Below are 15201 nucleotides of genomic sequence, written 5' to 3' on the forward strand. Positions count from 1 at the left end.
ATTTAGTAAAAAAATACCCCACATTGGGGAATTGGTTGTCAGCTCTTGCCCTCCATTACAAGTCTCAGAGACCCACACCCCTACATTGGGCCCACTTAACTCTGTTTCCTGCAATGTCTGTTCCTTATCTATGATGACGTGACCTAGGTGAACGTGTTCTGTACTGTTATAGGCCCCAGAATTTTGAGCAAGGGGGGCTGTGATGCCAATAGTATATTTTTTAAAAAAGATACCCCCATTGGTGAAACCACATCCTTGTTGGCAAAAACTTCATAACATTTCTGTACCTTAAATAGCTCACTTGAAAAGCTCCTTTTTGTGTTGCCTGGTTGCTCACATTGGTCACAATACACTTCATATAAATTTGATAAATCAAGGCTGTTAGTTTGGCTCAGCAGTTCACTACAAATATTTATTTGTCAACTATATTAGTTTCTCTCCTTGAGAGCCATAACAACTTTGGGTGCCTCAAATGAACAAATGGCAAATATACAAATGGCGATTTGGAATCCAGATTAAAATACTGTATACCAAATGCATTCAGACAACCACATAGCTGCATTTCTTGTAAAACATTTACAGATGTGACAAACAATGCTCCTAGTGACACAATCTTGAGAAATGTTTGTTTATTCACTTCACAAACAGTTCTAAGCCTCTATATGTTTTCTGTTGGTCATTGTAAAACATTAAGGTTTACTGAAACTCTGCCTGTGATGGTTTGATCTAAATCCTTGTGGGGTTCTCTGTCTTGGTATTGCTTCTCTGATATTCCAGAAGGATGATGTTTAAAAGCTTCTTGTTGATGATGTAAGTATACTGTATGTAGTTAATCTTTATATATACTGTACAGACCAAAAGTTTGGACACACCTTCTCATTTAAAGATTTTTCTGTATTTTCATGACTATGAAAATTGTACATTCACACTGAAGGCATCAAAACTATGAATTAACACATGTGGAAATATGGACTTAACAAAAAAGTGTGAAACAGCTGAAATTATGTCTTATAGTCTAGGTTCTTCAAAGTAGCCACCTTTTGCTTTGATGACTGCTTTGCATACTCTTGGCATTCTCTTGATGAGCTTCAAAAGGTAGTCACCGGGAATGGTCTCCCAACAATCTTGAAGGAGTTCCCAGAGATGTATAGCACTTCTTGGCCCTTTTGCCTTCACTCTGCGGTCCAGCTCACCCCAAACCATCTCGATTGAGTTCAGGTCTGGTGACTGTGGAGGCCAGGTCATCTGGCGTAGCACCCCATTATTGTCCTGTTGAAAAATAAATGATGGTCCAACTAAACGCAAACCGGATGGAATAGCATGCCGCTGCAAGATGCTGTGGTAGCCATGCTTATTCAGTATGCCTTCAATTTTGAATAAATCCCCAACAGTGTCACCAGCAAAGCATCTCCACACCATCAAACCTCCTCCTCCATGCTTCATGATGGGAACCAGGCATGTAGAGTCCATCCATTCACCTTTTCTGCATCGCACAAGGACACGGTGCTTGCAACCAAAGATCTCAAATTTGGACTCATCAGACCAAAGCACAGATTTCCACTGGTCTAATGTCCATTCCTTGTGTTCTTTAGCCCAAACAAGTATATTCTGCGTGTTGCCTGTCCTTAGCAGTGGTTTCCTAGCAGCTATTTTACCATGAAGGCCTGCTGCACAAAGTCTCCTCTTAACAGTTGTAGTAGAGATGTGTCTGCTGCTAGAACTCTGTGTGGCATTGACCTGGTCTCTAATCTGAGCTGCTGTTAACCTGTGATTTCTGAGGCTCATGACTCATATAAACTTATCCTCAGAAGCAGAGGTGACTCTTGGTCTTCCATTCCTGGGGCAGTCCTCATGTGAGCCAGTTTCTTTGTAGCGCTTGATGGGTTTTGCCACTGCACTTGGGGAGACTTTCAAAGTTTTCAGACTGACTGACCTTCATTTTTTAAAGTAATGATGGCCACTACTTTTTCTTTACTTAGCTGCTTTTTTCTTGCCATAATACAAATTCTAACAGTCTATTCAGTAGGACTATCAGCTGTGTATCCACCAGACTTCTGCACAACACAACTGATGGTCCCAACCCCATTTTTAAGGCAAGAAATCCCACTTATTAAACCTGACAGGGCACACCTGTGAAGTGAAAACCATTCCCGGTGACTACCTCTTGAATCTCATCAAGAGAATGCCAAGAGTGTGCAAAGCAGTCATCAAAGCAAAAGGTGGCTACTTTGACGAACCTAGACTATAAGACATAATTTCAGCTGTTTCACACTTTTTTGGTAAGTCCATATTTCCACATGTGTTAATTCATAGTTTTGATGCCTTCAGTGTGAATGTACAATTTTCATAGTCATGAAAATACAGAAAAATCTTTAAATGAGAAGGTGTGTCCAAACTTTTGGTCTGTACTGTACGTAATCACTATATGTATTTAATCCTTATATGTACTTATTAACCTTTGTATGTTAACATATACAAAAGTGTACGCACTCACACTATTCAATCATAATATTCCTTGAATTTTGTAGTTTGCAATAATATTGTGTTGTATTGCAAGTATTAGCCTTATTTAAAGCCATATCTGAAGCTTAGTGTTAAAACATGGCAAATAAAATTGCCAAATTCTCCTGTAAATAATTCTGCAAAGAGGGAACCATCATACCATTTAAAAACACAAGTGGATTTTCATGGGCTCATCCAGTATGTGAGTTCCAAGGTGTAATGGGGTGCATATGACTATGCAGCAGAGCTGGCCTTGCTGCCAATGTGTAAAACAAAGAAGTACGGGAGTACAAAATGAATATTGTGAAGTGGATTTTCATGGGCCTATCCAGTATGTGGGTTCCAAGGCGTAATGGGGTGCATATGACTGACTATGCAGCAGGGCTGGTCTTGCTGCCAATGTGTAAAACAAAGAAGTACGGGAGTACAAAATGAATATTGTGAAGTGGATTTTCATGGGCCTATCCAGTATGTGGGTTCCAAGGCGTAATGGGGTGCATATGACTGACTATGCAGCAGAGCTGGCCTTGCTGCCATTGTGTAAAACAATGGAGTACGGGAGTACAAAATGCATATTGTGAAGTGAGTTTGCATGGGCCCATCCAGTATGTGGGTTCAAAGGCTTATTGGGGTGCATATGAATTGGTAGCAGAGCAGGCCTTGAATTCAATGCAACACTTTTTTTAAAGTCCCCTCTGGACATTTTATGAAAGGGGTATTGTGGTGCGTCGTAATTCTTGGCATCCCATCGACTCACAGCATAGGCTACAACAGCTTAGGAGACCCACTGTTTAATAATGGCCCTTTAAGAAGATTAATGCCACCTGATGCACCAGTAAAAATAGGCTCTGTGACTTTAAGAGTCCCTCCTTCATAAATGAAACAAGATGGGTCTGCTTATGTGTCACACACCGCATGGCCAGCTAGGGTTGTTACATGTTACAATGACATTTCCCAGTGAGCGCCTTTGTAGTAGTTGAAAGCAATGTTAAAGTTGAAAAATACTTCAAAAAATGCTGCGTCTGAACTAAGCCTAAGTGGGGGAGGAAATTTTTGGTCTGGGGTTAATTACTTGGCCTTAGAGGCAAGTCATTAACCTGCAAAGGATGTATCTTGACATATTTCCAAGCAAAACTCATTTTGGTTTCATTTTAGGGTGTTTTTGTGGCACGGGGAAATATGGCATGAATCTCAGAAAAAATTGTTTAAAGCTGTGAACTAGGAGTCAGGAATGCTTCCCCATGTTGTTCCTGTGTCATTTGAGCAGTGTTTCCTTGATTTTCAGACGTTTTTAGACCTTAAAAGGACCCCGGGGGGGAAAATTGCGGTAAAAATACTCAGGTCTCCCTTAGACTTACATTGGGCTCATTGTTCTGGCCGAGTACCTGAGTATACCAATCTGCTCGACCCGAGCAACGAGCACCCGCTCATCACTAGTAAGGATGAGAATAGAGTTGAGGGCTGACATGGAGGAAATACTCTATCCTTCTCAGACCACTGAAATGCTTCTCATTTCTGAAGTGAATACACCACAGCAGAGCAGCCTTTTAGTTTAATAAAAACATGGATTCAATTATGTTCTTATATACTGTACCAAACAAACATGATTCGGGGTGAGGGTAAGAGAATGAGCTGACAGATTACCTGTAAAAAAAACATTAGAAATCTTGCAATTTTCACACTGGCCAGTTTGAATATTCTATACTCATACTTCCTGGGGGTTTTTTTTCTGGAAATCCATATTCATATTAGCAGCAATTAACTGACACAAACCCTATATTTTATATTGAAATTGAAACATTAAGGCTATGTGCACACGTTCAGGAATTCATGCAGAAAATTCCTGTGAAAATCCGGACATTTCTGCCAGATTTCCACATGAAATCCGCATGCGCATTTTTTGCGCGGTTTTGACGCAGTTTTTGCGCGTTTTTTGCGCGTTTTTTTCCGGACATTTCCCAATGCATTAGACAGTGGGAAAACCACAAAAAAACGCAAAATTAATGAGCAGGTTCATAATTTTTCCACAATGCGTTTTTCATGCGGAAAAATGCACATCATGTGCACAGAAGTTGCGGATTTCATTAAAAATGATAGAATGCTTAATGTATGCAGATTATTTGCGTTTTTATAGCATTTTTATAGCGCAAAAACGCTAAAAAAATCGCAAATAATCTGCAACGTGTGCAACGTGGGTCATTGAGAAAAGAGTGGGGAACAGGATAATCGGTGACATCTGTTGTGATTAGTGGATCTTTTGTAATCTGATATTTATGGAGTTGTTGCCTGTCATTGCATTAATGATTATAATGAAACTTCTAAATAGTCATCTGTACAGAACCTGTAGTCCCTGAAAGACAGTTTGAAAATGGCAGGATTTTACATATATTTATATGTCTGTGTGTGTGCACAGTGGCTTGCAAAAGTATTCATCCCCTTGGCTTTTATCATGTTTTGCTTCCCCACAACCTGAAATTTCACTGTATTTTTAGGGTTTGCATCAGGTCATGCAAAGAATGCAAAGAACATGCCTACAACGGTGAACATTTGGTTTTCTTTTTTGGAGGGAAGCAAACAACAAATAGGACAACATAACTGAAAACTTCAGTGAGCATAACTATTCACCTCCCTAAAGTCAGGACTTTATAGAGCCTCTTTTTGCGGCAATTAAAGCTGTAAGTCACTTTGAGTAAGTCTCTATGTGCTTTTCACATCTTGTCACTGGGATTTTTGCCCACTCCTCAAAATCAAAACTGCTCCAGCTAGTTAGATGGCTTCCTCTGGTAAAAAGCAATCATCAAGTCTGACCACCGATTCTCAATTGGATTAAGGTCTGGGTTCTGACTAGGCCAATCTGGAACATTTACACTTTTACCTTTGACCCCCTCGAATGTTACTTTATCAGTATGGTTTGGGTCATTGTCTGGTTGGCTGGTGAACCTCTATCCCAGTCTCAAATCACTGACAGATTGAAACAGGTTTTGCTCAAGAATATCTCTGTATTTTACACCATTCTTGTTCCCCTCAGCCATTCATTTTCCCTGTCCCTGCTGCTGAAAAAAATCCCTACAGCATGATTGTGCCACCACTATTTTTCACTGTGGGTATGGTGTTCTTGGGGTGATGAGTAGAGATGGGTGAACATGAACAGTAAAGCACGGACCCCAAACTTGGACTTCTGTTACTGTTCGGGTTTGGCACTCCAAACATCGGTTGTTTCCCATGCTGTCATCTGCATGACATCAAGAGCTACACCGGCAGCTCTGATCGGTGGTAAGATCATTACCGCTGGTCAGAGAGCTGTGGTTCCCATGCTGTCAGATGACAGCATGAGCCAGCAGCTGTGACAGGTAGTACAAAGGTTACAGCTGGTCACAGGCATCGACCGATAATAAAGTACTACTCTAATCAGTCTACGCCTGCTGTCGCTGATAACAGCGAGAGCAGATGCCACCCATGGAAGTATTCATCAGCTGGCGCCTGTGCGCTATGAATAAATACATTTTTTAAGACAAATGTCTTTTTTGGATGGACAAATGTCTTTTTTCGGCCTTACTAACTATGTTACTATCAATTATTAGGTTCTGTAGAAGGACGTAGATCTGGGGATTTATTATGATGGAATATAGGCTGAACTGGATGGACAAATGTCTTTTTTCGGCCTTACTAACTATGTTACTATGTTACTATGTTACTATTATTATTATGTAATGAATTCAACTCAAATATAGCAAAGTAATTGTATTTTTCCTTAACTTAAAATAACAATAATATGTTAACAAGCAATAAAAAAACTAAAAAAAAAATATTTTAATGTATTAAAAATGAAAATGATTTGAAATAAATGGCCTTTTGTATTTGGGAAGTCAGAAATGTGTATTCTCATAGTAAATATGGCAACCTACAATGGATTCACTGCCCAAAATGTCAGTCCTATGATTTGTTTAAAAGTCAAATAATTTAAAATTAATTAAAAATGAATTTAGAGAGTGTAGGCATTTAGATTTGGAAAGATGGACTTTGGCAATGCAATATCTCATGATATAAAGGGCATAGTAGTGAATCCACTTACTAAAAATGTCAGTCAAATAGATTAGTTGCAAAAAAATCAGCAATTACCATATCAAATGAACATTTGCATTTTGTATCATTTTATTTTGTGTTACTGTAGCTAAGATAAATAATAAAGCAACTTTCATTCTGATGGGAATGTTTTATGTGTTAATTATACTGTTGAGCATTGAGTGTTAAATAAATGGTTTGAAAATGTGCCCATTCTGACCTGACGATTTGAAATTTAAGGTTGTTTCTAGATTCCCATTGCATATTTTCATGTTATTGACCCCACCTATCGAATCTGGAAACACAATAGTCATTTCTCTACTCTCTATTCTTCGTACTTCGACCCCTTTGTCATTTTCCATACTGTACAATTAGAAGTGGTTTATGGTTATGGGGGTTTTCAAATGTGTTTGATACAACTGTTGCTTCCCGTTCAACTTTCCTTGTTCATTTCAAAAAGAGATTGTAAAAGAAAAATAAATTTCAAAATGTTTTGTGTGTATACCTTATATGCATATTTATGTGTCTCATTGGTAAAAAACAAACCCTATGTAAGCTCATTCTGTAGTCATATAGTATTGTAGACAAAAAGAAATTGCGGCACTCACCCATGCATGAAATTGTGAGATTTTATTTCCAAATAGAAAAAAGTAATAGCATGGCAGTTAATGGTATTCTTCTATATTGGGGCAACAGCCGTTTCACGCCGAGCAGGCGCTTCTTCCGGGGGACCATATTTTTGGAAATAAAGTCTCTGAATTTTATGCACGAGTGAGTGCCACAATTTCTTTTCGTCTACAATACTATTGGACTTTCTATAGATTCATTGCTGAGCTTCAATCAAAAGTGAATGGGATAACATGTTTTGTGGAGTGCTGATATTTTTTCTTTCTATTGGATCATTTTGTAGTCATACTTTACATGCAAAGTTTATAAATGCGAGTTATGTTAGCAGAAAGTAAAGTTACATATGAATGGCAATGACTCTGAAGAATCTGACTACAAAACATGTTTATTTGTAGTCTATTACCATGGAGACACACAGATTTTTTTGTTGCAATTTTTTTTTTCAGCATTTTTTTTTCAACAAATGACCACAGCAATAATACCTTGCAGAATATCCATTTCTGGCATCTAAGTAGTTTGTACATTGTAATTCTAAGAATGTCTTGTGATTCGTTACATTGAAATTGTGCATAATTAAGAGTCACTTTAACCATTTCATGACCTTGTAATTTTCCGTTTTCGTTTTTTCCTCTTCTACTTCCAATAGCCATAACTTTTTTTTTCCATTCCCATAGCCATATGAGGGCTTGTTTTTTTGGGACGAGTTGTACTTTAGAATGACACCATCCATTTTAATATGGAATGCACTGGAAACTGGGAAAAAAATTCCAAGTGCATTGAAGTGCATTGCCGATGGGTGGGATGTATGACGTGCTGCCTGACTTCTTGCCAGTGATTGACAGCGGGATTTAACTGGTTATCAGACACAGACGGAACACTGCTCTACCCACAGCTGTTAAAAGCACATGATAACTAATTAAATCAGGCATCATGTGCAGGGAAAGATGTGGGCTCCGCGTGCGACATGGACATGACCTTTGATATAAATACACTGTGTGCAGAATTATTGGGCAAGTTGTATTTTAGAGGATTATTTTTAGAATTGATCAACAATTATGTTCTCAATCAACCCAAAAGGCTCATAAATATCAAAGCTTAATATTTTTGGAAGTTGGAGTGGGTTTTTTTTAGATTTGGCTATCTTAGGAGGATATCTGTTTGTGCAGGTAACTATTACTGTGTAGAATTATTAGGCGACTTAATAAAAAACAAATATATTCCCATCTCACTTGTTTATTTTCACCAGGTAAACCAATATAACTGCACAAAATTAAGAAATAAACATTTCTGACATGCAAAAACAAAACCCCAAAAAATTAGTGACCAATATAGCCATGTATCTTTATGATGACACTCAACAGCCTTCCATCCATAGATTCTGTCAGTTACTTGATCTGTTTACGATCAACATTGCGTGAAGCAGCCACCACAGCCTCCCAGACAGGGTTCCGAGAGGTGTACTGTTTTCCCTCCCTGTAGATCTCACATTTTATGAGGGCCCACAGGTTCTCTATGGGGTTCAGATCAGGTGAAAAAGGGGGCCATGTCATTATTTTTTCTTCTGTGATACCTTTACTGGCCAGCCACGCTGTGGAGTAGTTGGAGGCATGTGATGGAGCATTGTCCTGCATGAAAATCATGTTTTTCTTGAACGATACCGACTTCTTCCTGTACCACTGCTTGAAGAAGTTGTCTTCCAGAAACTGGCGGTAGGTCTGAGAGTTGAGCTTCACTTCATCTTCAACCTGAAAAGGTCCCACAAGTTCTTCTTTGATGATACCAGCCCATACCAGTACCCCACCTCCATCTTGCTGGTGTCTGAGTCGGAGTGGAGCTCTCTGCCCTTAACTGATCCAGCCCCTGGCCCATCCATCTGGCCCATCAAGAGTCACTTTCATTTCATCAGTCCATAAAACCTTTGAAAAGTCAGTCTTAAGATATTTCTTTGCCCAGTATTGACGTTTTATCTTATGTTTCTTGTTCAAAGGTGGTCGTTTTTCAGCCTTCCTTACCTTGACCATATCCCTGAGTATCGCACACATTGTGGTTTTTGTTACTCCAGTAACATTGCAGCTCTGAAATATGGCAAAACTGGTGGCAAATGGCATCTTGGCAGCTTCACGCTAGATTTTCCTCAATTCATGGGCAGTTATTTTGCACCTTTTTTGCCCAACACGCTTCTTGCGATCCTGTTGGCTATTTGCCATGAAATGCTTGATTGTTTGGGGATCACGTTTCAAAGGTTTGGCAATTTCAAGACTGCTGCATCCCTCTTCAAGACATCTCACAATTTTGGACTTTTCAGAGCCCGTCAAATCTCTCTTCTGACCCATTTTGCCAAAGGAAGAGAAGTTGCCTAATAATTAAGCACATCTTTTATGGGGTTTTGAAGTCATTAGACAACTCCCCTCCTCATTACAAAGATGCACATCACCTGATTTACTTAATTGGTAGTTGGCTCTCAAGCCTGAACAGCTTGGAGTAGGACAACATGTATAAAAAGTATCATGTGATCAAAACACAACTTGCCTAATAATTCTGCACACAGTGTATACGTGAAAAGTTATGACGGGGTAGATTACCCATTTGACTTGTATTTCTACAGCATTCATTTTACTTTAATAATACTTATAAACGCATTAAAAAAATGTTCTTCTGTAGACAACAGCATTTTATCTATACTACAGTGATATTTATAGAAATGCTAAACTATGGTGTTGCAATCGATTTATTTTCCCTTGAGACTTGAAAATTATACTGGAATTATCAAGATAATGGCCTACGGCATGGCAGAACAACGGTTTGTAAATTGTTCAGTATGATCATTTCCCAATGTACTCCTGCTCAGAGATATCCAAAAAATGAATATACAATTGTTAGTCATATAGCATCTTTTATCTGGGGAACACAAATGATCTCTTCTAGGTTGCACATTTCCTCTTATAATCAAAGAGAAAGTGCTACAAACAGTAATACAGCATGTATTGGAGGAAGGGGAACAAATGATCATTCACAGAAAACACCCTTGAGATAATTGCTATTTTAAAATTAAATCAGTTTATCTGCTTGTTAAAAATCCCTTAAGATACCGTCACATTAAGCGACGCTGCAGCGATATAGGCAACGATGCCGATCGCTGCAGTGTCGCTGTTTCGTCGCTGTGTGGTCGCTGGAGAGCTGTCACACAGACAGCTCTCCAGCGACCAACGATGCCGAAGTCCCCTGGTAACCAGGGCAAACATCGGGTTACTAAGCGCAGGGCCGCGCTTAGTAACCCGATGTTTACCCTGGTTACCATTGTAAATGTAAAAAACCAAACACTACATACTTACATTCCGGTGTCTGTCCCCCGGCCTCAGCTTCCCTGCACTGTGTGAGCACCAGCCGGCCGTAAAGCAGAGCGGTGACGTCACCGCTGTGCTTTACGGCCGGCCGGCGCTCACAGTCAGTGCGGGAAGCTGACGGCGAGGGGACAGACACCGGAATGTAAGTATGTAGTGTTTGTTTTTTTTTACATTTACACTGGTAACCAGGGTAACCATCGGGTTACTAAGCGCGGCCCTGCGCTTAGTAACCTGATGTTTACCCTGGTTACCAATGAAGACATCACTGAATCGGCATCACACACGCCGATTCAGCGATGTCTGTGGGAGATCCAGCGACAAAATAAAATTCTGGCCTTTCTGCTCCGACCAACGATGGCACAGCAGGATTCTGATCGCTGCTGCGTGTCAAACACAACGATATCGCTATCCAGGACGCTGCAACGTCACGGATCACTAGCGATATCATTGTAAAGTTGTTCAGTGTGAAGGTACCTTTAGACTAGGGCTAATTTGCTTTGTAACTGGATTTTTTAATTTGTCAAGTAATAGCTGTATTACAAAGATATACATAGACTTGCTTACAATTCACAATTCAGTAAACTCCTGAAGCTCTCTCGACAGTGAAAACTGACCAATCTTTCTACATAAAGTCTACATCTTCCTCCAGGCTCAAATGATTCAATGTTTTGCATCCCAAAGACTCCATACTATAAAACATGTGACTCACCTGGCTCAGGAAATGTCCAAGCCTCACACTTAAAGTGCTCACTAGGTTCAGAAGGAAGACCGAGGCCAGCAAGGTTACTTGCAATAATTTTATATTCATAAAATGCTCCTTCCTCTAGGCTCTCGACCTGTAGGCAGTAATTGGAAAGAAGTTTGGATATGAATAAGAATAACGTAAGAGAGAAGTCACAGAATCAGGGGAATACTTATACAGCCTTAAAAGTAAAATACTCTATAAAAATGTAGTGATTTTGCAATATACCCCTTATCATCCAATGAGTCATGAGTTTCATAAAGCTAATGAGATTTACTGAAGAAATGTGCAACAAAGTACAATACTTCAATAGGCTACAGATTTCCTTGGGAGCAGATTTCAAAACCATCTATGCTCAAGTCGGGGAACAAAGAAATGTTTGTCATCATTATTCTTACAAGGTTTTGTAATTCAAAGAACACTGAATTGAGGATGGCAGCGGAAAAATCAAATAAGATTCCTAATGAAGCCCATAAGTTTCTTTGTCTTCCTCCTCAAGGTGTTTTCAACAAATATGGCTCAAAACAGTAATGTATTATTCATTCTAAAGTACTTAAAGAGATTTGATAAAGAGATTCAATAAAAGGACGTCTGATGTGGAACTTTATAAAAGGCAAGACTTGGACAGGACTTTATGTCGACATCAAAGCTGAAAATATTCCAAACATAAGACACTTCTTTCTAGAGATTTCCATTGTGCTGGTTTATGTATATTAAACACACATAATTTAAGATCAGACAGTTTTTCCTGTTCAACAACATACCTACAGAATGTTTTCCATATTACGCCTGCACTGATTAACTGCATAACTAGCTTTCCCCTATAATAAGACACCAATGATGCAGTCAACAACTGTAGGCAGTTTTATGTCTTCTTGTGTCTTCTTCACAGAATATAAGCTACTATTATGGTAATCTGAGACCACATTCAGAGGGCAATAGGAGAAGATCTGATGTTCTTATATCGTTTCTCTGCACTATCAGAATATTTCTGTTACTAAACGGAATAATGCTACCTAGATAGGTTTAAAGAAAAGCTGTTATATATATATATATATATACATATATATATATATATATATATATTACTGTTGTGAAGACAACAATGATTCCAGTGGTGATAGGAGCACTTGGAGCAGTTATCCCTAACTTGGGAAAATGGCTACAACAGATCTCAGGAGAAACATCTGAATAGCAATGCTGGGAGCAACTAAGATCCTGTGCAGAACCCTCAAGCAAAATTTAAAGTTTTATTGAAGCCTGATGGTTGTATGGTTGTAGAGTATGCAAACAGCCATCAGGCCTTAATGAAAATTTAAATTATGCTCCATTTCTCTGATCTCCAGTTCCCTATATTGTGTATATATATATATATATATATATATATATATATATATATATATATATATAAAAGAATAGAGGAATCACCAAGAAAATTGCTCACCTGGTGAAACTGAAAGCATGCATGTGAAGATTACGGCTGCCGCAGATCCACAGGCTGGTCACCGACCATATGAAGCAGCATACTATAGGAAATGTGTATGTGGTAATTCCTGAAGAGGGGGCCATAGGAGCCCTGAAACGCGTTGAATAAACCACTGTTTTAATTCTACTATCAACTGGAACCTCATCATTATCGCGGCAGCGCAGATTTAATCCACCTTTCCTATAGTATACTGTTTCTCAATATATGACATGAAATCAGAATAAACCTTTCCCATTTTAGGTCCATTAGGATTACCATAATTATTAATATTTGCCAAGTGCCAGAATAATGAGAGAGAATGTTTTAAGGCATTTTTATTACTTACTGCAAAATCAAAAGTTTATATTAGTATTTGGTACCATTGTGCTTAAACTAAATGACTTGGGTCAAACGTTTGGGATATCCTTCCACAAGCGTCTCACAGTAGTTGATCGGAATTTGGGCCCGTTCCTCCTGACAATTTGTAGGTCACTTTGCTCGCACCTGTCTTTTCAGCTTTGCCCATAAATTTTCAATAGGATTGAGATTAAGGCTTTGTAATGGCCACTCCAAAACATTGAATTTGTTATCCTTAAGCCACTTTGTTACCATTTTGTCAGTATGCTTTGGGTCATTGTCCATTTGGAAGACCCATTTCCGCCCAAGCTTTAACTTCCTGGCTGATGTCTTGAGATGTTGCTTCAGTATTGCCACATAATCTTCTTTTTTCATGATGTTATCTATTTTGTGAAGTCCCAGTCCCTCCTGCAGCAAAACAGTCCCACAACATGATGCTGCCACCTCCGTGTTGCACAGTTGGGATGGTGTTCTTAGGCTTCCAAGCTTCTCTCTTTTCGCTCCAAATGTAATGATGGTCATTATGCCCAAAAAGTTCAATGTTAGTTTCATCAGACTACAGGACATGTCTCCAAAACTTTTGTTTCTGTGTGCATTTGCAAATATTAATCTGGCTTTTTTATGTTTCTTTTGGAGTAATGGCTTCTTCCTGGCAGAGTGGCCTTTCAGCCCATATTGATATAGTACATGTTTCACTGTGGATATTGACACAATCTTACCAGCTTCCGCCATCATCTTCACAAGGTATTTTGTCCTTGGGTTGATATGCACATGTCGGACCAAAGCAAGTTCATCTCTGGGACACAGAACCCGTCTCCTTCCTGAGCGTTATGATGGCTGGACATTCCCATTTTGTTTGTACTTGCATATAATTGTTTGTACAGATGAACGAGGCACCATCATGTATCTTGAAATTGCACCTAAGGATGAGCCAGACTTATGCAAGTCCACAATTCTCTTCCTCATATCTTGGCTGCTTTCTTTAGACTTTCCCATGATGCTACACAAAGAAGCAGTGTGTTTCAGGTGTGCATTAAATTACATCCACAGATGTGTCTCTAATTAATTCAGATGTTGCCAAACACATGACATCATCATATGGGCAGTCCAGAATTGTTTAAAGGCATAGTAATCTTAGTGTATGTAAACTTTTGACTTTGCAGTAATTAATAAAAATGCCTTAAACATTCTCTCTCTCTCATTCTTCTGGCATTTGGCAAATATTAATAATTATGATAATCCTAAGTGACCTAAATAGGGAAGGTTTATTCTGATTTCATGTCAAATATTGAGAAAAACTTGCGTATGTTTCTTTTTATATAGTGTATGTAAACTTCTAGTTTCAACTGTATATCCATCCCTGGAGGTTTTTGGGGTTTTTGTAAAATAAAATTTTAAAGATAAAAAAAATCTAGAAAAGAAATATTCATATCCCCCTCTCAACACTCCTGGATATATTTAGAGATATGTGCATGTTAAATTAATTGTATCAGGTAGTCTTGGACATTTTATCATTTAAAGGGATGGATTGTGGTAAAAAATAATAAAACTAAAAAAAGATCAAAAGATCATAATTATTAGCTACTAGAAATCCATAAAGTATTGGCCCTAAGTCAAGTCAGGAAAAGATCATATTTTTAGATTCTGATGATTTAAAAATAATGTAACTATTACATTCTGCCTGTTTCTTACAATCACTTCATTTGAAACCATGAAAGAGAAATATAATCAATAATAACATGCTGGTTCAGTGATACTTTTCTAACTGATACTATAATGAGCTTGTAAACAATTGCAGCAATTATGAACAAATACCATTTACACAATTCATTTACTGTGGGAGCTCTCACAATGAATGATATCTTATTTCTGAATTTACTGTCTTAATAATACCAAAATCATCCTTTAATTCCAGCAAATAGTGATGGAGCATATCATGCTTCTGTGCACTCACACATACTCTTTAGTCACCACAGCATGGCATTCCACAGAATGGAAAAATCTAAGGATTTTACATAAAATATATTTATAGTGAGACCAAAGTTTCTTTTTACGGACTTCAATACTTAGTGTGAGATAACAGGCTATATTTCATTATTGTA

General features: G+C 38.4%; 1 protein-coding gene across 3 annotated transcripts in view; it reads right to left on the reverse strand.

Annotated features, from left to right (window-relative positions):
• The window catches only part of MYOM2 (myomesin 2), a 253595-nt gene that overhangs the window by 113446 nt on the left and 124948 nt on the right, over nucleotides 1-15201 (reverse strand). For all 3 annotated transcript variants that reach the window (XR_011312429.1, XM_069726901.1, XM_069726900.1), the window contains one exon: nucleotides 11245-11371. Coding sequence is in view for 2 of the 3 variants with exons in the window: in XM_069726901.1 (XP_069583002.1) it covers nucleotides 11245-11371 (127 nt within the window). In the remaining variant the exon portion in view is untranslated. The remainder of the gene's footprint in view (nucleotides 1-11244; nucleotides 11372-15201) is intronic.

Source organism: Ranitomeya imitator, chromosome 5 (assembly GCF_032444005.1).
Source record: "Ranitomeya imitator isolate aRanImi1 chromosome 5, aRanImi1.pri, whole genome shotgun sequence".
NCBI classification, from domain to species: Eukaryota; Metazoa; Chordata; class Amphibia; order Anura; family Dendrobatidae; genus Ranitomeya; species Ranitomeya imitator.